General features: G+C 40.6%; 1 protein-coding gene across 3 annotated transcripts in view; it reads right to left on the reverse strand.

Moving 5' to 3' along the window:
- katnb1 (katanin p80 (WD repeat containing) subunit B 1) overlaps nucleotides 1–27,920 on the reverse strand; it is an 80,515-nt gene that overhangs the window by 26,227 nt on the left and 26,368 nt on the right. For 2 of the 3 annotated variants that reach the window (XM_043707274.2, XM_043707276.2), the window contains 5 exons: nucleotides 23,219–23,406; nucleotides 16,016–16,149; nucleotides 8,413–8,463; nucleotides 7,371–7,447; nucleotides 5,983–6,042 (listed from right to left, as the gene is read on the reverse strand). In XM_043707274.2, coding sequence (XP_043563209.2) covers nucleotides 5,983–6,042; nucleotides 7,371–7,447; nucleotides 8,413–8,463; nucleotides 16,016–16,149; nucleotides 23,219–23,406 — 510 coding nt within the window. The remainder of the gene's footprint in view (nucleotides 1–5,982; nucleotides 6,043–7,370; nucleotides 7,448–8,412; nucleotides 8,464–16,015; nucleotides 16,150–23,218; nucleotides 23,407–27,920) is intronic. The other variant, XM_043707275.2, reaches the window with a different exon arrangement.

The raw sequence follows: 27,920 nt of genomic DNA on the forward strand, positions 1-27,920 counted from the left end.
AAGCTCCAAGGAAAACAGCCCCAGCCTATTCAACATCCCCCGATAGCTCAAATCTCCAACTCTGGCAATGTCCTTGTAAATCTTTTCTGAACCCTTTCAAGTTTCACAGCATCCTTCCGATAGGAAGGAGACCAGAATTGCTCGTAATATTCCAAAATTAGCCTAACCAATGTTCTGTACAGCCGCAACATGACCTCCCAACTCCTATGCTCAATGCTCTGACCAATAAAGGAAAGCATACCAAAAGCCTTCTTCACTATCCTATCTACCTATAACTCTACTTCCAAGGAACTATGAACCTGCACTCCAAGGTCTCTTACCAGTAATTGTATAAGTCCTGCTCTGATTTGCTTTTCCAAAACTATTGCACCTCGCACTTACCCAAACCTTGTAAATAGTTTCTGCACCCTCTCAAGTTTAACAACATCCTTCCTATAGAAGGGCGACCAAAAAGCAGATAAGAGCTTAGCAGAGAACGAGATAAGACTGATAAAAATTGCATTAACTTCAATGCAAGAGGCCTGTCAGGCAAGGCAGTTGAATTTAAGGCACAGTTGGAAACATGGGACTGGGATATTATAGCTATTACAGAAACGCATCTCAGGGATGGACAGGACTGGTAGCTTAATGTTCCAGGATATAGAACATAGAAAAATACAGCGCAGTACAGGCCCTTTGGCCCTCGATGTTGCGCCGATCCAAGCCCACCTAACCTACACTAGCCCACTATCCTCCATATGCCTATCCAATGCCCGTTTAAATGCCCATAAAGAGGGAGAGTCCACCACTGCTACTGGCAGGGCATTCCATGAACTCACGACTCGCTGAGTAAAGAATCGACCCCTAACATCTGTCCTATACTTACCACCCCTTAATTTAAAGCTATGCCCCCTCATAATAGCTGACTCCATACGTGGAAAAAGGTTCTCATGGTCAACCCTATCTAAACCCCTAATCATCTTGTACACCTCTATCAAGTCACCCCTAAACCTTCTTTTCTCCAATGAAAACAGCCCCAAGTGCCTCAGCCTTTCCTCATACGATCTTCCTACCATACCAGGCAACATCCTGGTAAACCTCCTCTGCACCCGTTCCAATGCCTCCTCATCCTTCCTATAGTATGGCGACCAAAACTGCACACAATACTCCAGATGCAGCCGCACCAGAGTCTTATACAACTGCAACATGACCTCAGGGCTCCGGAACTCAATTCCTCTACCAATAAAAGCCAGTACGCCATATGCCTTCTTCACCACACTATAGATGCTATATGAAGGATAGAAAGAGAGGCAATATAGGAAGGGGAGTGGCGCTTTTGCTCAGGGATGACATTATGGCTGTATTCAGGGAGAATATTTCCAGGATACTGTCCAGTGTAGTTATATGGGTGGAACTTAAAAATAATATAGGGATGATCACCTTGTTAGATCTGTCGTCAGTGAGAAATTGAGAAGCAAATATGTAAGGAGATCTCAGTTATATGTAAGAAAAATAGGGTTGTAATGGTAGGAGATTTCAATTTCCAAACAGACTGGGACTGGTCATACTGTTAAGGGCATCGATGGAGAGGGTAAGTGTGTACAGTACAAGAAAACTTCCTTATTCAATATGTGGACTCACCTCCCAGAGAAGGAGCAACACTTGACCTTCTGGTGGGAAATAAAGAGGGGCAAACTGACTGAATTGTCAGTGGGGGAGCACTTTAGGGTATAGAACATAGAACAGTACAGCACAGAACAGGCCCTTCAGCCCAAGATGTTGTGCCGACCATTGATCCTCATGTAAGGTAAACCTAATGTACGAACTCTCAAATTTCTGTGACCACACGCATGTCCAGCAGTCTCTTAAATATCCCCAATGACCTTGCTTCCACAACTGCTGCTGGCAATGCATTCCCTGCTCTCACAACTCTCTGCTTAAAGAACCCACCTCTGACATCCCCTCTATACTTTCCGCCAAACAGCTTAAAACTATGACCCCTCGTGTTAACAATTTCTGCCCTGGAAAAAGTATTTGGCTATCAACTCTATCTATGCCTCTCATTATCTAGTACACCTCAATTAGGTCCCCTCTCTTCCTTTTTTCCAATGAAAAAATTCTGAGCTTAGTCAACCTCTCTTCGTAAGATAAGCCCAACATTTCAGGCAGCATCCTGGTAAACTTCCTCTGAACCCTCTCCAAAACATCCACATCTTTCCTATAATAGGGCAACCAGAACTGGACACAGCATTCCAAATGCGGTCTAACCAAAGTTTTATAGAGCTGCAACAAGATCTCACGGCTCTTAAACTCAATCCCCCTGTTAATGAAAGCCAAAACACCATATGCTTTCTTAACAACCCTATCCACTTGGGTTGAAAATGTGTTGCTGGAAAAGCGCCGGTCAGGCAGCAAAGGAGAAGGAGAATCGGCGTTTCAGGCATAAGCCCTTCTTCAGGAATAAGGAGGGTGTGCCAAGCAGGCTAAGATAAAAGGTAGGGAGGAGGGACATGGGGGAGGGGCACTGGGAATGCGATAGGTGGAAGGAGGTTAAGGTGAGGGTGATAGGCCGGAGATGGGGTGGGGGGCGGAGAGGTTGGGAAGAAGATTGCAGGTCAAGAAGGCGGTGCTGAGTCTGAGGGCTGGGATGAGAAAAGGTGGGGGGGGGGGGGGGGGGGGGGGGGGGAGGGGAAATGAGGAAGCTGGAGAAATCTGCATTCATCCCCTGTGGCTGGAGGGTTCCTAGGCAGAAGATGACTCGCTCTTTCTCCAGGCGTTGTGTTGCCATGGTCTGGTGATGGAGGAGGCCAAGGACCTGCATGTCCTTGGCGGAGTGGGAGGGGGAGTTAAAGTGTTCAGCCACGGGGCGGTTGAGTTGGTTGGTGCAGGTGTCCCAGAGGTGTTCTCTGAAACGTTCCGCAAGTAGGCGGCCTGTCTCCCCAATGTATAGGAGACCACATCGGGTGCAGCGGATGCAGTAAATGATGTGTGTGGAGGTGTAGGTGAATTTCTGATGGATATTGAAGGATCCCTTGGGGCCTTGGAGGGAAGTGAGGGGGGAGGTGTGGGCACAAGTTTTGCATTTTTTGCGGTTGCAGGGGAAGGTGCCGTGAGTGGAGGTTGGGTTGGTGGGGAGTGTGGATCTGACAAGGGAGTCGCGGAGGGAGTGGTCTTTCCGGAACGCTGATAGGGGTGGAGAGGGAAACCACCACCAAGAATATGTTTCCCTCCCCACCCTATCAGTGCATCTGCAGTCCTCACTTTCTCCAATCCACTTGGGTGGTAATTTTAAGGGATCTATGTACCTGCACACCAAGATCCCTCTGTTCCTCCACACTGCCAAGAATCCTGTCTTTAATCCTGTACTCAACTTTGAAGATCAACCTTCCAAAATGCATCACCTTGCATTTATCCAGGTTGAACTCCATCTCCCACCTCTCAGCCCATCTCTGCATCCTGTCAATGTCACGCTGCAGCCTACAACAGTCTTCTATACTGTCAACGACACCTCCAACCTTTGTGTCGTCTGCAAACTTGCTAATCCATCCTTCAATCTCCTCATCCAAGTCATTAATAAAAATTACAAAGAGTAGAGGCCCAAGAACAGAGCCCTGTGGAAAACCACTCACCACTGACTTCCAGGCAGAATACTTTCCTTCCACTATCACTCGCTGTCTTCTGTCGACCAGCCAATTCTGTATCCAGACAGCTAAATTTCCCTGTATCCCATTCCTCCTGACCTTCTGAACGAGCCTACCATGGCGACCCTCATCAAATGCCTTGCTGAAGTCCAAATACACCACATCCACCACTCGACCCTCATCAATTTGACTAGTAACATCCTCAAAGAACTCAATAAGATTTGTGAGGCATGACCTGCCCCTCACAAAGCCGTGTTGTCTGCATTTAATCAAGCCATGCTCTTCCAGATGGTCATAAATCCTATCCCTCAGAATCCTTTCTAACACCTTGCAGACGACAGACGTGAGACTGACTGGTCTGAAATTGCCAGGGATTTCCCTATATCCTTTCTTGAAGAGAGGAATTACACTTGACGTCCTCCAGTCCCCAGGTACGACTCCGGTGGAGAGCGAGGATGCAAAGATCTTCGCAAGCGGCGAAGCAATCACATTTCTCACCTCCCAAAGCAGCAGAGGACAAATCTGGTCTGGCCCTGGCGACTTGTCAATCTTAATGTTTGTCAAAATTTTCAGCACATCAGCTTCCTCAATCTCTATCCATTCCAGTATGCTTATCTGTAAGTGATCATAATTCTAGTAGTTTTAAAATAGTTATGAAAAGGATAGAACTGATCGAAAAGTTTAAGATTAAACTGGATTAAGGCCAATTTTGACAGTATTAAGCGGGAACTTTATAAGTTGATTGAGGAGGCTATTTGCAGTTAAAGGGACAGTTGGGACATGGGAGACCTTAAACAACGAGATAACAAGAGTTCAGAGACACTACGCTTTTATTAATGTGAAAGGGAAGGCTGGTAGGTGTAGGGAATGCTGGGTGTCTCGAGAAATTGAAAAAGGGGGAATATATCAGGTATAGACAACTGGGATCAAGTGAATCCCGAGAAGAGAAAAAGGGAAGTCGGAGTATACTCAAGGGGAATATTGGGAGGGAAAAAAAGGAGACATCAGATAGCTTTGGCAAATAGAGTTAAGGAGAATCCAAAGAAATTATATAAATACATTAAGGACAAAAAAGTAACTAGGGACAGAAGAGGACCCCTTAAAGATCAATGTGGCCGTTTATGTGTGAAACACAGAAGATGGAAGAGATACTCAACGTATAATTACAACGGAGAAGGCAATGTCTTGAAGTGTTCATTTTCCAGAAGAGGTGGTACTGTAGGTCTTAAAATTCACAAAGCTAGATAAATCCCTGGGATCAGATCAGGTGTTTCCCAGAACTTTATGGGAAGCTCGAGAAAAAGCTAATGGGTCACTTGCTGAGATATTTGTATCATCGATAGCTCCATGAGCTTCAGTGTTAATTCAGTTACTACAACAATCTTCACTAGCAATTTCAAATAGAGGTGCTGCTCCTGATGACTGATGCAGTGAGATGCCCAGAATTTGTGTTACAAAAACCTAGACTATTACCCGATCCTAACATTTCTGTCACTTTACCTGTAGCAATGGTTTCTGTGATAGTGTCTCAGTGTTTCAACTGGAAGACAAACATTTTCTTATTTTCAAGGCAAATGTAAAGTGTCCCAGATGAAATGCAACTGGTCAAACTATTCGATGTTAAACACAGTAGTTAAAATATAACTAAAGAACAAAGAGTTTAAAATAACATAACTCTATTGGAAAACTTAACACAGAATAACACACACAGTAACTATTACTAATTAGCTGTTCCAATACAGTAACATCCCATAAACACTCCCCTTCAAAAAGGAAAATTGACACTCAGATTCACATGCAGTTCTCCAATTCAGGAGAAAAAAACATCAAGTAAAGGTCAGAGAGAATAGCAGTCAAGAAGCATTCACTGAAGCTTCCAACTCTGTTGAGACCTCAATAGCTTCTGTTTAAAGCTAAAACTAAAAACAAAAAACAATCTAGAAAGCTTGGTTTGAGAGAGCTGGTCATACCCAGACTGTTTCCATTGTTTCCACCTTAAAACCAGAGGCCTCATAAGCTGCTTACTTTCTTAGACAGTTCAACACTTTTGCCTTACAACCTCCCTTCAAAAAGAAACCAGGACAAAATAACCTCTTAAAAGCCACATCTTCGCCATAGTTACATATAGTATGAATAAACACTGTTCATAAAAGCTTGTTGTGAACATTATAAAATTCATCCTGTATAAAAATCACACACAACTTCTAGACAGCTGGGATGCAATCCAATCTCAATATTTAGATCCAATGTTACATTAGGGTAAGATGAAATTTTTAAAAACGTTCAGTTTCAGTCAATACTACTTTTATAGTGCTATACCAAGACTATTACTTGACAGCAAAACAAAATCATTGTAGCTCACCTTGGCAAATGGGGGAATATATCCTTTACTGTTGTTAGGTTTTGGCACAGGTGTTCTAAACTTCAACCAGAGAAGACAAAGACACAGCTGTCAACACTCTGCATTAAGCATGCAACCAAAAAAATCAAGTTGCCAGCACCTAAGGAAATCCACAAATGTTTTCCAAAAATGCAATCACTACTGAAAATGCAACATCCTGTAACTAGGATAGGAGAAATTTTTGAAACCCTCAGACTAGGGTTAAGTGATGTGACCAATTCTAATCCCGACACTGCAAGTATCTAAATTGATAACTTCTGAATAGAAGCTATATTCAAGTCAAATTATTAACTGTTCCTCTGTCCGCAGTCACAGCCAAACCTGATGAGTGTTTCCAGCACTTTGTTTTCATTCTTATATTAATTGCTCTGGTCCAACTTCACAAGGAAATGAAGTAGTTTAGCATGCTACTGTTCCAAGCATGTCATGGTACAATCAGATTGCAAGACATTTGCTGGATTATTTTAAACAAAATATGCATACAATTTGGTCAAAATGGGCTTGTTATGCAGTGAAGTAGTATCCCTACTTATAAGCCAGAAGGTCTGGGTTCACGTTCCACCTGCCCAGGGGCGCATCATAACATAGAAACTAGGAGCAGGGCTAGGTCATCCGGTCCTTCGAGCCTGCTCCACTATTCAAGCTGATTATGGCTCTTCCTCGAACTCAGTGCTACATTTCCACTTTTGCTCCATACCCCTTAAAATAACTACAATCAGGTCAATATCTGACATTACATGGAAAGGTTATACGTTTAGCAGCAAATAGGAATGCCACTTCTCCACTAGCTCAGTGGATACATTCATCATGTGATGTGGTACCAACCCAAACAGACCAGAAGGCACAGGTTTGATTCTTGACCTGGACGGTGTTAGGCCATATCATTTGGGGAAACTACAGATCGCTTTCAATGTTCATGCGCTTGAAGATTGAGAAGTTAAAAGAGCCTGCCACTCAATTACCTCTGTTCTAAATTTATATATATATAGGACTAATTACATATAGTAAAACAAGTTAGCCCCACTTGGTCTCCAAGTTCCTGCATTGAGAAGGATTGAATTTATTGGCAGCTACTGGCTGCCCAAGGATCTATACTAAGTAAAGAATCAAAGCCTTTGGAAAACAGAAGGAAACAAAAAGCAAAATGATTACTTGATAAGATATTCTGCATATGTACCAGCTTTAAACAATTAACAACTAAGACAAAGGAAAAATACCTGAATGCAGGAAAGCTGCAGTAAAAGCAAAACCTGCTGGAAATACTTAACAGGTCTGGCAGCTTGTGTGGAAACAATTAGTTTTTATTGTCTGATTTATGATAAAGATTTTCCACAGATTGCATTACTAACCTGCATTCTTTGCAGCACAGGAGAATGCACTTCTGTTGGAGCAATCACTTTCTCAGCTTCTTTCACTGCAACAGTATCTACACAAAACATTAATATGTAAAGTCCAGCACCAAAGTAAAGAGCATTAACCACTGTTCAGTGAGTGCTAATAAAAATACTTCATGCACCAATGTACAGAATTTCCGCCGAAACAGTTTCATATTTGCAGTTCGTTACTCAGCATCGACCCAGAGTGAAAAGATGGAATTCAAAGTATCACCTGAAAAAGGGAGTTAAATGAAAAATGCAACAAACTTTAAATAGAAAGGAAGGTCATTCCTTTCACCAGAATGTCAGATTTCTTCCTTATGTTTTACATTTTTGAATTTTTTTTAACGAAATGTCAGATATTGACCTGACAGTAGTTATTTATTTTAAGGGATACAGAGTGAAAGTGGTAATATAGAACTGAGATAGTAGATCAACCATGTAGGTAAAAACAATGACTGCAGATGCTGGAAACCAGATTCTGGATCAGTGGTGCTGGAAGAGCACAGCAATTCAGGCAGCATCCGAGGACAGGCAAAATCGACGTTTCGGGCAAAAGCCCTTCATCAGGAATAAAGGAAGGGCTTTTACCCGAAACGTCGATTTTGCCTGTCCTCGGATGCTGCCTGAATTGCTGTGCTCTTCCAGCACCACTGATCCAGATAGTAGATCAACCATGTTCACCTAAAATAGCCGAATTTTGGAATCAATTAAGTTTTGAATGGAATGACAAGAAAACACGTTGTAAACAAAGGAATCTTTGAATTGAAATAGAACACGAGTATCAAAATTCACTCAGCAAACTTGTACAGTCAACTGTCATCCAGAATGAAAATGGCTTGGTAAACTGACCTGAAATAAAGTTATCATGTGAACAACCAATATCTTATTACTGACCTGGAAGTGAAATCTAGGTCAAGCTAAATCAGACAAAGCCACATTCCCTGATGAGGAGGAAGTTGAACACAGACATATATACATGCACACAGAAGAAAGTGTTCCAAAACAGGCTTACCATCTTCTGGAGGTGCAGGAAAGGGATCAGTCCTCCGAGGTGGAGTCCGGGCTGTCGCAAAATGAAATCAACGAATCAACAAAATTTCAGGTTATGTTTTCAAATTGACCCACATATTAAAGGAAAATTTTTTTTCTTACTTTTAAACTTAACATTGCTGATCTTCTACACACATCTTAATACAATTACATGCCCCTAAAACAAGTATTCCTACACAACATTAGATCAATGAGTAGCCCATCACTCTGGATAAACAGCAGTACGCTGGCACGTATCTGGTTAGAATACACAAACAGGTCAATAATACAAATAAAAACCAAAAGAATTGCGGATGCTGTAAATCAGGAACAAAAATTGCTAGTAAAGCTCAGCAAGTCTGGCAGCATCTGTGGCGAGAAATCAGTTTTCTTTTCAGGTCGAGCGACCCTTCCTCAGAACACAATGTGTCAGAAAGGACAGACAGACTACCATGGAGCCATACAGTACAGAAACAGACCCTTATCCATGTTGATCACATTTCCCAAATCTAAACTAGTCCAGCTTGCCTGCATTTGGTCTGCAATCCTCTAAACCTTTCCTATTTATGTACCTGTCCAAATGCCTTTTAAAAGTAGTAACTGTACTGCTTTAACCATTTCCTCTGGAAGTTCATTCCACATACAAACCACTTGTTGTGTAAAAAGGTGCCCCTAAGCTCCGTCTTACATCTTTCTTCTCTCACCTTAAAAATATGCCCACTAGTTTTGAATTCCGCTACCCTTGGGGAAAAGAGACAAAAAACTGCAGACGTTGGAATCCAAGGTAGACAGGCAGGAGACTGGAAGAACACAGCAAGCCAGGCAGCATCAGAAGGTGGAGAAAAGATCTTTGATATTCACCTCATCTTTGCCCCTTGTGATTTTATAAACCTCCAGAAAGTCACTCCTCAACATCTTACACTCCAGATTCATGGTTAAGTGAGATACTTCATAAATAAGGCAGCTTGATATTTTTGTTGTAATACACATTAAACCTTATTTCAATGCCCCTATGGATCGAAGAAAAATCAGTGATCTTTAAAAGTCAAACCGAAGTTGTAAAGTAATACAAATTGGTACCACCAAAAAAAGTGGAAAATAGATTAAGATGCCGCAAGCAGATTTTAAGAAAAAGATTTAAAATATTGGGCTTTTAGATATCGGTGCTTATGACATATAAATAAGACAACAGAATAGATGAATGAAAACAATTGAAGAGATGGTGCAGGACAGTAGGCTTTAGATTTCTTGGAGAAAGTGAGGACTGCAGATGCTGGAGATCAGAGCTGAAAAATGTGTTGCTGGAAAAGCGCAGCAGGTCAGGCAGCATCAAAGGAGCAGGAGAATCAACGTTTCGGGCATAAGCTGTTCTTCAGGAATGAGGAGGGTGTGCCAAGCAGGCTAAGACAAAAGGTAGGGAGGAGGGACTTGGGGGAGGGGCACTGGGAATGCGATAGGTGGAAGGAGGTTAAGGTGAGGGTGATAAGCCAGAGAGGGGTTGGGGGCGGAGAGGTCGGGAAGAAGATTGCAGGTCAAGAAGGCGGTGCTGAGTCCGAGGGTTGGGACTGAGAAAAGGTGGGGGGGGAAATGAGGAAGGTGGAGAAATCTGCATTCATCCCTTGTGGTTGGAGGGTTCCTAAGCGGAAGATGAGGCACTCTTCCTCCAGGCATAAGCCCTTCTTCAGGAATGATGAGGGTGTGTCCTTGGTGGAGTGGGAGGGGGAGTTAAAGTGTTCAGCCAAGGGGCGGTTGGGTTGGTTGGTATGGGTGTCCCAGAGGTGTTCTCTGAAACGTTCCGCAAGTAGGCGGCCTGTCTCCCCAATGTATAGGAGGCCACATCATTTACTGCATCCGCTGCACTCGATGTGTGTGGAGGTGTAGGTGAATTTCTGATGGATATTGAAGGATCCCTTGGGGCCTTGGAGGGAAGTGAGGGGAGAGGTGTGGGCACAAGTTTTACATTTCTTGCGGTTGCAGGGGAAGGTGCGGGAGTGGAGGTTGGTTTGGTGGAGTGTGTGGACCTGACGAGGGAGTCGCGGAGGGAGTGGTCTTTCCGGAATGCGGGGAGGGGAGGGAAATATATCCTTGGTGGGGGGGTCTGTTTGGAGGTGGCGGAAATGACAAAGGATGATGCGATGTATCTGGAGGTTGGTGGGGTGGTAGGTGAGGACCAGTGGGGTTCTGCCCTCGTGGCGACTGGCGGGGCGGGGTTCAAGGGCGGAGGAGCGGGAAGTGGAGGAGATGCGGTGGATAGCATCGTCAACCACGTCTGAGGGGAAATTGCGGTCTTTGAAGAAGGAGGCCATCTGGGTTGTTCGGTATTTGAATTAGTCCTCCTGGGAGCAGATGCGGCGGAGGCGAAGGAATTAGGAATATGGGATCGCGTTTTTACAGGGGGCAGGGTGGGAGGTGGTGTAATCTAGGGAGCTGTGGGAGTCAGTCGGTTTATAATAAACGTCCGTGTTGAGTCGGTCTTCCGAGATAGAAATAGAGAGGTCTAGGAAGGGGAGGGAGGAGTCGGAGACGGTCCAGGTAAATTTGAAGTCGGGGTGGAAGGTGTTAGAAAAGAGGTCGGGGTGGAAGGTGTTTCTTGGGCATTGCGACAGTTTCTAAGGAAGTTAGGATCAATATAGACCAAATACAACACCTTTTCAGGCAGGTTTGCTCAAGCTATCAGGAATAATTTAAACTAAAGTGACAGAGGTTGGGCGGAGAGCCCTGATTCAGAAAAAGAAAAACAAAACTGGAAGTGGAAGGCAGATTATCCAGAGTATTTTGAAAAGTAGAGCACACGTTGGAAAATAGAATAAAAGAGTTTGTTTGATTTTAATGATAAATACCTAAATGCATCAGTATAGTGAATAAGAAGATAAGTGGATGACACAGACCAATATGCAAAAGTTCCAGAGTAGCATTTAACGTGCATTGTTACATGGATTATACATGAAGTAGAGAGATTAAAAAGTAGCAGGGGTGACAATGTTGACTAAAGTAACAATTAAAGTGTTGAAGTGGGTGACATGGCAGAAAGATTATCAAATTATGCTATATTGGCTGAAGGAAGGAACAAAGATGCAACACTTCTGAATGTATATAACAAATCTCTAAACAAAGGGAATTTGTCGGCACACCGTGGGCGGCACGGTGGCACAGTGGTTAGCACTGCTGCCTCACAGCGCCAGAGACCCGGGTTCAATTCACGACTCAGGCGACTGACTGTGTGGAGTTTGCACATTCTCCCCGTGTCTGCGTGGGTTTCCTCCGGGTGCTCAGGTTTCCTCCCACAGTCACAAAGATGTGCGGGTCAGGTGAAAGGGGTGTTAGGTTAAAGGGGTAAATGTAGGGGTATGGGTGGGTTGCGCTTCGGCGGGTCGGTGTGGACTTGTTGGGCCGAAGGGCCTGTTTCCACACGGTAAGTAATCTAATCTAATCTAATCTAATTTCTGACAAAAGCCAAAATAGGGAGTAGCAGCAAGGGATTTCAATTACCTTAATATTAACTGAGATAGCCATTTTAGGGTGGCACGGTGGCTCAGTGGTTAGCACTGCAGCCTCACAGCTCCGGTTTCCTCCCGCATTCCAAAAAGATGAGCAGGTTAAGTGAATTGGCCATGCTAAATTGCCCATTGTGTTAGGTGCATTAGTTAGGGATAAATGTAGGAAAGTGAGTCGGGTATGTTAATCTTCAGAGCGTTGGTGTGGACTTATTGGGCCGAAGGGCCGGTTTCCACACTGTAGGGAACCTAATCTAATCTAAAATAGAAAAGGATACAGAATTCATGCAAAGCATTCATAAGGACTTTCAGCAAATCAAAGAAGTCAGGTTGGTGAGAAGAGATCTGGATTTAGCTTTAAAGATTGAAGATAGGAACATGAAAAAAGTATGAAGTGGGAAAAAACTGTGGTAGTGCAGAGTTAAATTTACCATATTTTTGAAAGAAGATAAAATTGAAATAAAGATTTTCAATTGGGCAAGGGCCAATTCAAATAGACTTAGAAGTGATTTAGCAAACCTGAACTGGAAACAACTTAGTGAAGGTAAATCTGTATTAAATCAATGAGAGGCATAAGAGAAGGAGATTTAAAATGTTTCAGGATAAACATGTTCTCACAAAGAAAACGAATGGAATAACCAAACCTAGAGCTGGTTAACAAGATTAAGTGCAAGATAAGGCAAAAAGGGGCAGCTTACGTCAGACAAGAGCTAATACTCCAGATAGCCTAGGAGAAAACAAAATGTTAGTGAAAGAGAGATTAAGAGAAAAAAACAAAGAGGGCATTAAAAATACAGGCAAATAAAAATCAATGAAATCCAAAAGGTGTTTTATAAGTACACAGTGAGCAAGAAGATAACCTGTGAGTGAAGATGGAGGATGTCGATAAAATACTTCATAAAAACTTTTCAGCTGTCCTTACAAAAGTGGGATAAGACAGTGATGTCACAGTTACAGAAAAACAGTGTAAAATATTGGATGGGATGAATATTGTTAGAGAGGAAGCAATAAAGGGTTTGATGTCTTTGAAAATAGATAAATTGCCATTTCCATGTTAAGTAGATTAAATTAACAAAGAATTGCAGATGCTGGAAATCTGAAACAAAAACAAAAATTGATGGAGAAAGTCAACAGGTGTGTCACAGTTATTGAGTAATAGAGTCATACAGAAAATAAAGAGACTCTTTGGCCCATCATATCTATGCAGACCAACAAACAGCAAAATAATCCTATTTACCTGTACTTAGTTCACAGCCTACCATACCTGACATTTTAAGTACTCGTCCAGATGCTTCTTAAATGTTAAGGGAGTATCTGCATCCACCACCCTCTTAGACAGCATGTTCTATTTGTCTATCAACCCCTTAGTAAAACAAAAACTTTCCTCAGATCTTCTCTAAACTTCTTGTTCCTCACCTTAAACTTATACACTCTGGTCTTAGACATGTCTGCTATGGGGAAGAGATTCGCACGATTCACTCAGTCTATGTCACTCAATTTTGTACATCTCCAATCAGAGCACCTCCTGCCACCCAACCATCTCCAAAGTCTTCTGCTCCAAGGAAAACAAATGAAACCTATCCAACTCTCCTTGCAACACACTTTCATCTAAGGCAACATTCTGTATCTTCTCTGCACTTTCTCCAGTGCAATCACGTCCTTCTGGTCCTTATGGCAACCAGAATTGCACAGCATTCCACCTGTTCCTAACCAATGTTTAATAGACTTGTAACCAGGCTTCCTTGCTCTGCGATCTATTACCCAGCTAATAAAGGAAAGCATCCCTTATGCCTTCTTCACCAACTTATCCATCTGTGCTGACACCTTTGGATCTAAGGATTTGTACAGCAAAGTCCCTTTGATCCTCAGTACTCCCTAGGGACCGAGCATTCATTGTGTAGATCTCCCAAAATGCATCACCTTGCACCTATCAGGATTAAATGCCATCTGCCACTGCTCTGCTTAATTTACCAACTGATCAATATTGGACCATAGCCTGAGACCATCGCCCTTACTAACACCATCACCACCAATTTTTATGTCGTCTGCAAACTTACTAATTGTACTTTCTACATTCACATCCAAGTTGTTAATGTACATAACAAACAGCAAGGGTCCCAGCACTGATTCCTGTGGTACACTGTTGATCATGGGCTTCCAATTACCTCCATCATCTCCTTTTGACTCCTATCCACAAGCCAATTTTGGATTCAGTTTGCTAATCTGTCTTGGATCCCATGGGCTCTTACCTTTTGGACTAGCTTTCCACATGGGACTTTGTCAAAGGTCCATGCAAACCACATCAACAGCATTACCCTCATCAATTTAGTTACCTTTCTGAAAATAAAAACTGGCAGCACCTGTGGACAGAAAGCAGAGTTAACATTTCAGGTCCAGTGACCCTTCTGGGAAATTTCTTCAGTTGCTCATTGATGCTGCCAGACTTGCTGAATTTCTCCAGCAATTTCTGTTTTTGTTCCAAATTAAGTAGATCCCAGATATTTAAAAGGAAAGAAAGAAATTGTAGTGGATCGAGTCATCATAGTTCGATTCCCCCCGACTACAGTTGTGATGCCAATAAATTGGAGATTGCACAGTGATTTAAAATGGAAAGAGATAATTCCAGCACAAGGTCAGTTAGTTTAACTCTGGCACCAATGAGTTGGATCAAAAGGTCTGTTTCTGTGCTGTATAACACTATAATTATAGGAAACAATTCTGAAAGATAATTACAAATTATTTAAAAGTAAAACATAGACTAATACAGGCAATTGGAATTTGTTAAAGTACGTTCATGTCTGACCAACCTGTTCATATTTTTGTTTGAAGTGACATGCAGCACTGACAATGATAACGTCGTAGATATAACCTACATGAATTTTAACAAGGTTCTTGACAAGGTCTCACTTGGGCTGATCAAACAATTTAAAGACCTTGGATCCAAAATTAGCTTAGTATCAGGAAGCAATGGGTACTTGACTGACACGTGCTTTAAGACAAGAAACTGGTACCCAGTGGGATTCCTCAGGGTTCATTACTCAGTTCCTTGCAGTTCGTAGTTTACATTCATGATTCAGACTCAGCTGTAGTAGTTTACAGATGATACAAAAATTGATTGTTTGGTTGATAGTGAGGAGGAAAGCTGTCGACTGAAAGAAGGTATAGAATGCTCTGATAGTTGGAGATGAAGGTTTAAAAACATGTGGAATGCAATTCAGAGAAGTGTGAGGTAAGCATTTTGGAAGTGTAACTAGATAAGGTACTCACAATAAATGGAAAGATTCTGAGCAGTATGAAAAAACAAGAAAGAACCTTGAAGTGCATTGCCAAGATTCTGCAAGGTAGCATGACAGATCGCGTGATTAAGCATGTGTATGTCTTGTTTTTTTTAAATAGCCAAGGCACTGAATGCGTGAGGAGCTTGAGCAAGAATTGTTTACAACACCAGTTAGACCTCAATTTGCACATATTAAATTCAGTTCTTGTAACCACATTATAGTAAGATCACATCTTTTCCATAAAGTACACAGAAGATTTCCAAAGAGTGTCTTATATATGGAAGAAAGGCTGGATGGCTAAGGTTGTTTTCCTTGGAATAGGAAAAGAATAGGATTCAACCTAAGTGGTAAAGAATTAAAGGGAAAAGGAGGAAACTTTTTTTTTTACTAACAGAATGATAAGAATCTCAATTTCACTGCCTGAATAGGCGAAAAAAGAATAAACTCTCACCACATTTTTAAAAATACTTCATGTCCAATTGACGAGGAATGACATACAAAATGACATACCTATGCAGGAAAATCGGGTTAGACTGGGTAGCTCTTTGTCAACCAGCATGCATGCAATGTGCCAATGGTTTTCTTTGTCAGAGACCTTTCATGATTTCTATGAAAATATCACCATTTTTACCTGATAAGGTGAGTAACACGACAGGTGATCTTGACAGAAAATGTTTCCACAACAAATGGTCTCCAGATATGACAGCTTCTCAGAAACTAGGCAGATTCCATAAATCCTCAATATGGTTATTCACTGGAACAGTTTAAATAAATGCATAATATTCAGAAACAGATAAAATGATTTCATACTAACCAATGGCATTTTGTGGTTGAAAGATCTCCTTGTATTCCTCTGGATTTCGAATTTCTGCTGTTGATTCTTTGTCATCCTTCTCTTCTTCCCCACTTGGAATGCGCCCTTCACTCTCTGGCTCCTCTTTTACTTTACTATAGAGACAAAATAGTTTCCACTTGTTGATAAGAGGTTGGGGGTGGGGAGGGTGTGTGTGTGTGTGTGTCTGTCTGTGTCTGTGTCTGTGTGTCTATATGCACAGAGGATAGGTAAAACTATATCAGCTGAAGAAAGCTCTTAAAATAACCAGAGGATTTTATCCCAAAAGTATTTGATCCATTATCCATGAGAACTGACCCTAAGTAGCCTAGGAAGTCAAATGGGTCTTTTGACCCCGTGATTTGATATGATCAAACAGACCCATAATTAAATATGATCAAAATCTCCCAGTGTTTAAAGTAGGACTTCAGTTGAGTACACAATGTTGGCATATTACCTTCCTCACACAATTAGACCATAGACAAAGAAAAAAATCAAAGAGTAGACACAAGGCAACAGAGAACAGTATTAATATGGAAAATAATAAATAGACTGAATAGAAAAGACAGTACAAATCTAAGAGTAAATCAACAGATGAGGGTAGAGGTTAAAAATTAACAGAAGGACAAAAATAAAATGTTCACTATTTGAGTGCATGCAGCATTCAAAAAAAAACTGCTGAACTGACAATGTAAGCAGAAATAAATAAGTACAATTTGACATTTTTTTGTGGGGGATTGGGTAGACTGTTAATTAGTAAGAGTACCAGCCCAATAGAGGGATGACCCAAGTTCAGGATACCACATTGTAGAAGGCACTTGGATAAAAATGAGAAATAATAAAGTTGAAATAATTTGTCTCCCATAACAGTAACCATGCAAGAGGATAGAGGATAAAGAAAGCAGTAAGGGGAGCTGTTAAAAAAGTATGGTAATAATCATGAGGAATGATATGAGATGTTTATACAGTGTTTGTGGGATAGTTTTTAGAACAGTATACTTAAGGAGCTAACTAGAAAGCAAGCTACAGTAGACATAGCATTGTGCAACATGGTTAACAATTTCAGTGATAATGTACTTAGGTAACAGTGAACATAAGAGATTAGATTTTACATTCAGTTTGAGGGAGAGAAGAATAGGTCCAAAACAAGTATTCTAAACTTAAGAAAGGATAAATTTGAGGACACAGAAGTAGAGCTAGCTGAAGTGAATTTACAAATTAGGTTAAGGGATAGGTAATAGAGATACAGTGACACACATTTGAGGGAATATTTCACAGTACACAAAATAGATACAGTCCAAAGAGAAATAGAAATACTGAGGTAAGGACCCACCATCCTTGGTGAACTAAAAACATTAAAGATCATATCAAACTCGAAGAAAAAGCAGTTTTGTGCGAGGATGGGTGGTAGGTCACAAAGGTGAACAAAACACAAAAAGCAAACAATAACAAAGATGAATAAGGAGAGAAAAAAAGTTAAGAAAATCTAACCATAAATGTAAGAGCTTCTGTTGATATCTAAAAAAAAGAGCAAATTGAGCTTTAGTCCTGTACAGAATGAGTCTGGAGATTAACAAAAGAAAATAAGGATGAACTGAAGAAATCAGGAAATGTCAGAGAAAGGGGGGAACTCAAGAAAATTACAAACCACCAAAAAGTGATACTGAGCAAATTGCTGGAGCTGCAGGTTGACAAGATCTCAGCCTTCATAATCTTCATCTCTAGTATTACAACTGTACTGGTGGTGGGGGGGTTAGAAAGAAACAGAGATGCTAATAATCAAGCCCCACTACTTCACAAGTCACACCATTAGTATGAATATTTAAATGCATCAAAATGGCCATTTGGTATTACTATCCAGAATAAAAAGAAATTCCACCAGACTTATTCAATAAACTCAAAATAATTTGTCTAGTATAACAAAACCTATTTTAAATCAAAGTTAAAAATCACACAACACCAGGTTATAGTCCAACAGGTTTAATTGGAAGCACACTAGCTTTCGGAGCGATGCTCCTTCATCAGGAGTTTGTGGAGGGCTCGATCGTAACACAGAATTTATAGCAAAAATTTGCAGTGTGATGTAACTGAAATTATACATTGAAAAATTGATTGTCTGTTAAGCCTTTCATCTGTTAGAATACAGTGATAGTTTCACTTCTTTCATGTGTAAATCACAAAACCCTTTTTTTTTAAAGTTGCATTCTCGGGTTAGCTGTTAACAATGGTGATAGCTAGACAATATGTTGAAGATGTTAGCCCCCTGTGTTCTCTGTCTATGACCTGATATTTAGATTGATTCTAATCTAAAAAGTGAGATAACAGAGTTTTACATACATTCATGCAGTTTTTGAGCTCAGAGTTCTACATGAATGTATGCAGCTTTTGAGCAAAGTGCAATGTAACTCTGCAAGTACAAATTCACCACACAAAATGTGTGCATGTGGGTCTTTGTCAGTGTGCGTATGTCTGTCCGGGGTGGGGGTTGTGAGTGTGAGAAAGTGTGTGTGTGTGTGTGTGTGTGTGTGTGTGTGTGTGTGTGCAGGGTGTCCTAAGTCTGTGAGGGGTGCATATGAGAGTGTGGGAGTGTGTGTGTCTATAAGGGTGTGTGTGGGTGTCTGTGTGTACCTGTGTCCATGTGTATGTGAGAGTATGTGTGTGTAGGAATCTGTGTGGGTGTGTGTGTAGTGCAATGGTGATCACCTGTAATGTGACATAAAACAAGTGACAAACACTTAATATCTAAAATATAATGCAGAATTAGAACTATCGCCCCCCCTTTTAAACCCAAACAAACGTATGCACTCATAGGACAGCAATGATTCTGCAGAGATGATATTTTACAAAAAAATGGAATGCAACTGGTTATCAACCAATGATCTATGAAAGGGAAGGTAGAAGTTGATGACTCCTTGCAGTTCCCAAGCTTCTTGTTAACAAACTCGAATCACCAACAGTCATTTACTAATGAACATCTTTTAAATAGAAGTTTCAGTTTGACTGATAATCAAACTGGTTCCAGGTTTTTGAAAAGCGATCATATCTCAGCTTCTCAGAGTTTGCAAGGGAGTAAAAATACTGAGGAGAGAAAAAAAAAAGGAGATCCTGCAACCTTCCAAACTTTACCTTTGGTTCTCCTTCTCAAGCTCTCTAGATGTTTCAAACAGAAGCCAAACCAGCAAGGATTAGCACATAGGCAGGTGTGTCAGCAATTACAGGCAATCTAACCTTTTTATTCCAGAAAATGTCCCACCAACTCAATATGCTCCAGTTCTTCACATTGTCCAGAAATGCTTGTATTCCCAACACCAGATTCTTTTAAAAAAAATTGCTATTGAGATAGTTCATGCACCTGTTTTAATTTTCCATCATTCCCTAAATTCAGGGTAGGTTCCAGTGGATTGAAATGAACAAATATAGTTCCTACATTTGAAAAAGGGATGGTTAACAGAAAATGGAAAACCATAGGTCAAATAGCTTAACATATCTCATAGGGAAAATGCTGTAAGCTATTGTTAAAGATTTTAAAGACATAGAGATGGGTTAGCTTCTGCTTTGCAAGATGTAATGAGTTGTGTGTTACAGGGATCAGTGCTGGAACTTTAAAAAAAATTTATGTAAATTACTTTGATGGAGGGACTAAAGGCAAGGTTGTGAAATTTGCTACTGATCCAAAGACAGGTAAGAAAGTTGTGAAGAGGACATATGGATAGGTTAAATGAGTGGAAGGTCTAGCAAATGGAATATAACATGGGAAAGTGCATAATTGTAAATTGGCTGAGAATTTAAAAATCTTATATAAAAGGTGAGAGTTTGCAGAGGGATGTGGATTTCCTATTGTACAAATTGCAAAAGGTTGGTATACAAGTACTGCAAATAATTAGGAGTTAATAGAATGTTATTGTTTGAGGGAGATTGAATGTAGAATCGCAGAATTGCTATGGTGCAGAAGGAAGCCATTCGTCCTATTGTGGTTGCGCCAAGTCTTCAAGTAAGCATCATTACCAAGATCCAAGCTTTTGCTTTTGTTCCATAGCCTTACACACTATTTCTATCTAAATAATCATCCAACATTCTCTTGAATGCCTCAATTGAACATGCCTCAACCAAATTTCTAGGCAGTACATTCCATCCGCCATCTACTCACTGTGAGAATCTCATCACCCTTGCCTCTTTTCCATGGCAATTTCAATCTATGCCAAGTTGTTATTCTTCCTTTTTGGAGTGGGAACTTCTCCCCATCTACTCTATCCAAGCTGAGCATGATTTTGAAAACCCCCAACTCTCAGTCTTCTTCTTTCCAGAACAGACTCAAATTCTTTGATCTAAAGCAAAAGTAGATATAAATCTAGACTGTCCAACCTTTTCTCAAAAGACAACCCACACACACGAGGTATTACTCCAGTAAACTTCTCCTTCAGTCAGACAGAGCACCAAGTCAGATCACATTTGGAGTCCTGTGTATAATATTGATCTGATTTATTATTGCCACATCCACAGAGATAGTGAAAGGTATTGTTTTGCATGCTATGCAAACAAATCAACCTTATGTGAGTATATCAGGGTAAAAGAACAGAATATAGTATTAAAGCCACAAAGAAGATGTAGAGAAAGATCAATTCTAATATACGAAGGTCCATTCATAAGTCTGAATACAGCAGAGAAGATGATGTTCTTGAATCTGTTGGTACTTGTTTTTAAACTTTTGAACCTTCTGCCCATTGGAAGAGGGTGGAAGAGAGCATTACCAGAGTGAGAGGAGTCTTAGATTACATTGGCTGCTTTTCCCAAAGCACTGGGAAGTGCACACAGTCAACAGAAGGAAGGCTAAATTTCATGACAGATTGGGCTGCGTTCACAACTTTGTAATTTCTTGCAGTCTTGGCCAAATCAGTTGTCATACCAAGCTGTAATTTATCTATAGTGCATACATAAAAATTGCAAAGGACATTCCAAATTTCCTTAGCTTTCTGAGTAAGTAGAAGCATTGTCATGCTTTTTTGACTGTAGTGCCGATGTGGATGGACCAGGACAGATCGTTGGTGATATTTACTCTAAGGAACTTGAAACTCTCAACCATCTCGCCCTTAGCATCATTGATACAGACTAGGGCCTGTCCTCTACTCCCTGAAATTGATGACCAGCTCCTTCATTCAGGGAAGAGATTGTTGTCTTTATACCATACTATTCAGCTTTCCATCTCTTTCCTCTAGTCTGTCTCATCATTGTTTCAGATTGGTTTTTTTTTAAGGAAGATGTATCTGTATTGAAAGCAGTTCACAGAAGATTTACTGACCTAATACCAATGATAGGTTGGTTGCCTTCTGAGGAAAGGTTGGATGCACTACTTTTATATCGATTGCATTTTAAAGTGTAAAGGTATGACTGAAACAGAAGATTCTGAGCTGTCATGATAGGCTAAATGTGGAAAATACTCTTGTGGGAGAATCTAGAACTAAAGATCATTGTTTAAAAGCAAGGTATTTAAGATTTTTTTTCCTCTCAGAGAGTCATGAATTTTTGGAATTCTGCTTCCACCGTCTACTGAGGAACAGAGTTTTTGAATAATTTTAAGGTGGATATGTACAGCTTCTTGATAGCAAGGAAGCAAAAGGTTATCAATGGTGTGCAGGAATATGAAGTAATGAACTATAGCTAGATTAGCTATAATGGTAGAGCAGTCTAGAGTGACCTGTTCTTGCTCCTAATTCGAATGTTCATAAATATTTCTTGTCCCATTTGTAGTAAAATGCAATATCAACTGCATAAAGTTCTGAAGAGGGGTCGCTGCACCTAAAATGTTAACTCTTTTTTTTCTCTCCACCAGATGCTGCCAGACCTACTGAATTCTTCAGCAAAATTTGTTTTTGTTTGTTTCAGATCTCCATTTGCAGTTTTTTTTTTGTTTTATTATACAAAGCTTGTATAATGTGCTCATTTGAATAATGAAAAACTCTTGCAGCTTGTAGAACTCATTTTAAGGTACTTCATACCATAAACAATTTCAGGTCCATTTGTGAAGTAGTAGTTGAAAGCAAACTGAAGTGCTTAAATGGGGTGTAGGCTCTGGGCACATTGAACAACTTCCTCTATGTTGGTGCAAATTATAGAAATGATTTCACATTCTATGTTCTACTTATAGATTTCTCTACAATATAGACAGAGTCTCAGATAGATTTAGTTTAGGGTCAGTGAATACAAACGTTAGTTCTGGACACACTATCTTACATGAAAATACTATATATATAATAAACTATCACAGCAAAAATAAAATCAATATAGCATATTTTGTTGAACTGCAATAAGACATAGATGAGCCTAAATGAGGGAGTTGGGGCAAAAAGTAAACTTTATTTAAATATAAAGTGGTACAAGGCTGCAGATTGACTAACAGTTGTTAATTGAAGTAAAGCTTGTCAATTTTCAGCAGCTTGGATAAGTGGTTGAAGGAAAGAAGAATAATGGGGAACTTTAACAGATTAGGTACAAGGGATCAAAACTTGTTAGTGTTGCTGTTTATCTCCAACACGGACTAGTTAGGTCCAATGACCGTTTGGTGTGTTGCAACTTCCAAATATAAACAAACGCATACCATAGCAAGTGATTTTAGATGTACAAATTGCAGAGTAATTATAAACAAGCTGACAGAGGAGTGGTACACCACAATTAACAGGATTAACTCAAGATACTGAAATGCCATGGGTGCTGGCTAAGTGTTGAACTGAAGTCAAAATTAACCTGCTTGCGGTGCGATTCAGATGCAACTCTAGTCTCAGAATAAAAGACAAAATTGTGACAATGAAAATGTTGTCAGACACAAAACTCTTGCTGAAATGCTCAGTATAAAGGGACATGTAAGGAAAGCAGAAATGCAGATGCACTTTTCTTTAAGACTCACAGAAGAGTCCCTTTGGGCTTTCAAGGAACTTGCGCAAAGCTAAACCATTGACTGGTATAGGAACAACAGACAAAACAACAAAAAAGAAGAAAGCCTAGAATTGAACAATCTGAAGTTGCAATGATCCAGCAAAATTTGTTTTTGTTTGTTTCAGATCTCCATTCGCAGTTTTTTTTGTCTTATTACACAAAACTTGTATAATGTGCTCATTTGAATAATGAAAAACTCTTGCAGCTTGTAGAACTCATGAGACTTTTGCCTCTCAACTGAACAAAAAGTAGTCGTACCTTTGTGGCCTACTGCAGGTAGTTAGTGGTCTCTCATAGTTGCGTCTGAGCACTGCTCCTTTTGTCACCGGTAGATTGTACAGTTTTTCATCCTCAACTACACCTTGGACAATAGAACCAGTCTTCTTCACACGATTCAGATCCACTACAAATGTCGAGACCGTCACCTGACTGAATGAAGCTCCAATCTATTATGTAAACAAAACATCAAATTAATTGGAATAGAACTCGTGCAGTAAACTGTAGAGGAGAGCGCATGACTTTTTTGCATGAGACCTTCTCAATATCTAAACCATCTGAGGCATTGTAATAGTACGTGAAGGACCATGGAAGCTCCATTGAGGTTAATGCCTAATACATCCCAGACAGTCATATAACAAACCTACCAGGGAGGCCATGGTTCCTCAGGTGCCTCTGTTACAAAATTTTGCCCACATGTTTATCAAAGGGAAGGCTGGACCTTCCACTCCCTCTTTATCTATCATTTGCCTTTTTCCCTGTGGGCCTCCAAACTTGTTCTCTTGAATGGAACTACTCAATCAGCCTCTATTATATTCTCAGGCAGTGCTTTCCAGATGTCAAACCCTAACTGCAAAAAGAAATTCCCTGCACTACCACTGTTCCTCTTAAAAATTACCTCAAATTGTTGTCCTTTGTTTCTCTTTCCCCTATGACTGTCCATTTTAAATATCGCTATAAAATCTCATATGAAGAATCGTACCAAACTCAAAATGTTCACTATTTCTCTCAGATGCTGTCAACCTTAGTTTCTCAGCACTTTCTGTTTTTATCTCTGTTTTCTAGCATCTATTGTAACGTGATATTACTCTTCTAAGTGTTTCTTTCTGCAAGATCAACCCTGTTTCTGCAATCAATCTTGGTAATTGAAGTACCTAATCTCTGGAATAACTATCATGACTTTTTTCTGCCCCTTCTTAAATGTCTTGACTTCATTTGTAAAGCGTCGTGCCCAAAACCAACTACAATAGCTCACATGAGGCTGAAGTTGCCAAACATGTGTTTTATAACAGACTTATTTTAAAGCACTGCAACAGACTCACGTCCTCTGCATGTATAACTCTCACTGAATTGTCCTCTGGGACCAAATCAAGATTGGCCTGTTCATTCTCACCCTGACTGTATCCAAGAGATTGTTGGATGATGGATTAAGACACTATCAGTACAGAGGTGCTCTTGCTGACTGCAATATGAGTAAAAGCTCATCTTGGGGATTGAATATCACACAAAGGTTGAAAAACTATTTGACTCAGTCTTGGACAGTTGCCAGGGAAAGGGTTGCAATTAATAGTGAGGTAGCGGGGTTTGTAGTCAAGATGAAAGAAAATGGTTTCAATCTTCCCTATATCAAAAAAAAAGTCTGATAATATAACATAGAGACAGTGGCGCATATCAAGGCAGGTTGTGGTGAGGTTGTCGTTAATTATCTGGAAACTGACATGTTTTGGATGATGTTGCTGAAAGGCAACATGCCAGTGAGAAATAGTGGCTGCAAGGAGGATGCAGTGATCAACTGTGTCAGACCACGTCTTCACCTCAACCTTTCTTTCTGTAGCCCATTAAAACTTTTCTTCTTTCTCACAATGGCCAGTTCCCTGCTTTGACCTTTACCTCTGCTCCCTTAAGGTCAAAGGATATGGGCATGAATGGATATCAGGTACAAATAGCTTAGCCATTCACAATATGGCTGGACCACAAAGTATTGTTTTTGTCTACAAAAATAAATTTCCATCCCAGGAGTGCAAAGCCAACCACTGGTTTCATTTCTTTCCTGCAAGCCATCTCCCTCAAACAACTTTCTCCGGTCTTCTCCAATGACAGGTGACAGATTAGATTAGATTACATTACAGTGTGGAAACAGGCCCTTCGGCCCAACAAGTCCACACCGACCCGCCGAAGCGAAACCCACCCATACCCCTACATTTACCCCTTACCTAACACTACGGGCAATTTAGCATGGCCAATTCACCTAACCTGCACATCTTTGGATTGTGGGAGGAAACCGGAGCACCCGGAGGAAACCCACGCAGACACGGGGAGAACGTGCAAACTCCACACAGTCAGTCGCCTGAGGCGGGAATTGAACCCGGGTCTCAGGCGCTGTGAGGCAGCAGTGCTAACCACTGTGCCACCGTGCCGCCCACTGATGTTCAGGGATTTCTGTCATTAGGATTGAGACCATCTGCATTTATCACCTGCCCAAGTTCACCTGGTGAAACTTTATTTTTGAATCACCTATGGCCAACTCAATTTGTTTTTCACACTTTTACTCCTATATTAACTTGCCCACAAGACCAACCTTTTTTTTTGGATTTATTTCCATTAAAGTATAAAACCCTCAATTTCCTTTCTTGACTCCTTCAAATTTGCCACTAATGCCTTAATTTAAAAAAAACTTGTGAATCCTCTATTCCTGTAAAGTATCACCTCATCTTGACCCTTCCTTTTTCACTTCAACAACCATGAACTTTTTTGCCTCCCAAATTAACGTCCATGTTTGAATCACTCAAATAAGGTTTCAAAGCCCATTACAGTTCCAAATCTTTTTGGAACTGTACCAAAGCTTTTATTGAAGTATATATGAAATCCTAACTGACTGTAAAAGTTAAACTATCCTCCCTCATCCCTCTCAACATACCTTTAGTTTCTGAAACTGTGGATTACATCATCTTTCTTGGAACCACCTATTTCTCACTAACATGCTGCTCTTTGGCAACATCCAAAACATGTCAGTTTCATGTTGAAATCAGTAGTTGGCTTTGCACTCCTGGGATGGAAATTTATTTTTGTAGACACTAGCTCCATCTTGCCACCATGTATCTTGATCCCTCCACCATCACCATATTATCAGATAGAAAATTTATCCGACACTGGAGAGACTGAAATCATTATCCAGGTCCCAACCACAACTCCACTCCTTCACTATGGATTGCAACACTCTGCGGCAACTAAAACTGAATCAGACTGTTTATCAATCTCTGTGATATTCAACCCCAAGATCAGCTTTCAATCACACTGCCATACAGTCACCAAGACCAACTATTGACACCTTTGCCTCAGCTCATGTAATGGTCAAACCCTCATCCATGCCTTTGTCACTACCACATTTAGATATTTGAACGCAATCCTAGCTGGCCTCCCAAAATATATCCTCTTCAAACGGAAATAATTCAAAATGCGTCAGCTCAAACAATATTCACCCATCATCGTCATAAAACTGTTCAGCACAGAAATGACTCTTTGATCCAACTCATCCATGCCAATCATCAGTCATGGTTACTGACCTATGTTGGTTTCTGGCTAACAATGGCTCGAGTTTAAAATTCTCATTGCAGTTTCCAAATCACTCCACAACTTTGCCTCTCCTTTTCTTTGTTTGGAAGGTAAAGGGACGAGAGGACAACACAACGGGCACACTTTAATTTCAACTTTTAAGCACCCTTGATTTTAGTTGCACCACCACTAGTAACTCTGCTTTCAGCAGTCTAGACCCAAGCTCTGGAATACCCTCCCTGAACTTCTGCATCTGAGATTTCTCCTTGAAGAGACTCTTTACCTATCCAGCTGGACAAGTTTTTGATCACCTGTTCAAAAATATAATTTATGTCTTGCAGCATTCCTAAGACTTGCATTGGAACGCTTTATTATAGAAAGGTAGTACACCAATTCTGGTCTCCCTGCTACAGAAAGGATATTGTGAAACTCGAAAGCGTTCAGTAAAGATATACAAGGATGTTGCCTGGGTTGAAGGGCTTAAGTTATAGGAAAAGGTTGAATAGGCTGGGGCTATTTTCTTTGGAGCATCAGAGGCTAAGGGGTGACCTTACAGAGGTTTAGATAGGGTAAATTGACAAGGTCTTTTCTGCGGGGTCAGGGAGTCCAAAACTAGGGGGCATGGATTTAGGGTGAGAGGGGAAAGATTTCAAAGGGACCCAAGGGCCAACTCTTTCATGCAGAGGGTGGTACATGCATGGAATAAGCTGCCAGAGGAAGTGGTGGAGGCTAATACAATTGCACCTGGATAGATATGTGAATAGGAAGGGTTTGGAGGGATACAACTGGGTGCTGGCAGGTGGGACTAGATTGGGTTGGGATATCTGGTTGGCATGAACCAGTTGGACCAAAAGGTCTGTTGCTGTGCTGTACATCTCTATGACACTATTGACAAGTTGTTATTAAGGGAGGCACTTTGGCCAGAGTATGTGAAGAATTTCCCATGGAAACAAATACAAACTAAACACTAAGATTCAACTAATTTGTAATCCAGAGAATTAGTTCTACAATTATATGTTAATGCCTCTACTTTTCATCTTTTACATTTCTTTCTACTTTCACATGTTATGAAGGCGTAAGGTGTACTGTACCTTTAAGAGTTAAAATCTAGCCAGGACTTAGAGAAGCACACAGAGTACTGGAAAATTTAAATTATAAATTTGGTCAAACAGCTAGATTAGCTGGGTTGTCTGGAGACAAAAGAAACAAATTTGAATTTTGCCAGTTTAAATTATACCCCAAAATACCAAACACCAATCAAGTTTGAATTTGGTATTTTGACAATATTAACACCAATGAAACAATCCGATGTTTTGGAGTATAAAACTGAAAAGATTTGAAGTTGGAGGAGAACTGCCAAAAGACCAACAGATATAGGCTGCTAGTCAGAACTGTCTGACAGATACTTGTC

This window comes from Chiloscyllium plagiosum, unplaced genomic scaffold (genome assembly GCF_037043375.1).
Source record: "Chiloscyllium plagiosum isolate Xiang-an unplaced genomic scaffold, Cpla_swu_hap1 HiC_scaffold_17, whole genome shotgun sequence".
Lineage (NCBI taxonomy): Eukaryota > Metazoa > Chordata > Chondrichthyes > Orectolobiformes > Hemiscylliidae > Chiloscyllium > Chiloscyllium plagiosum.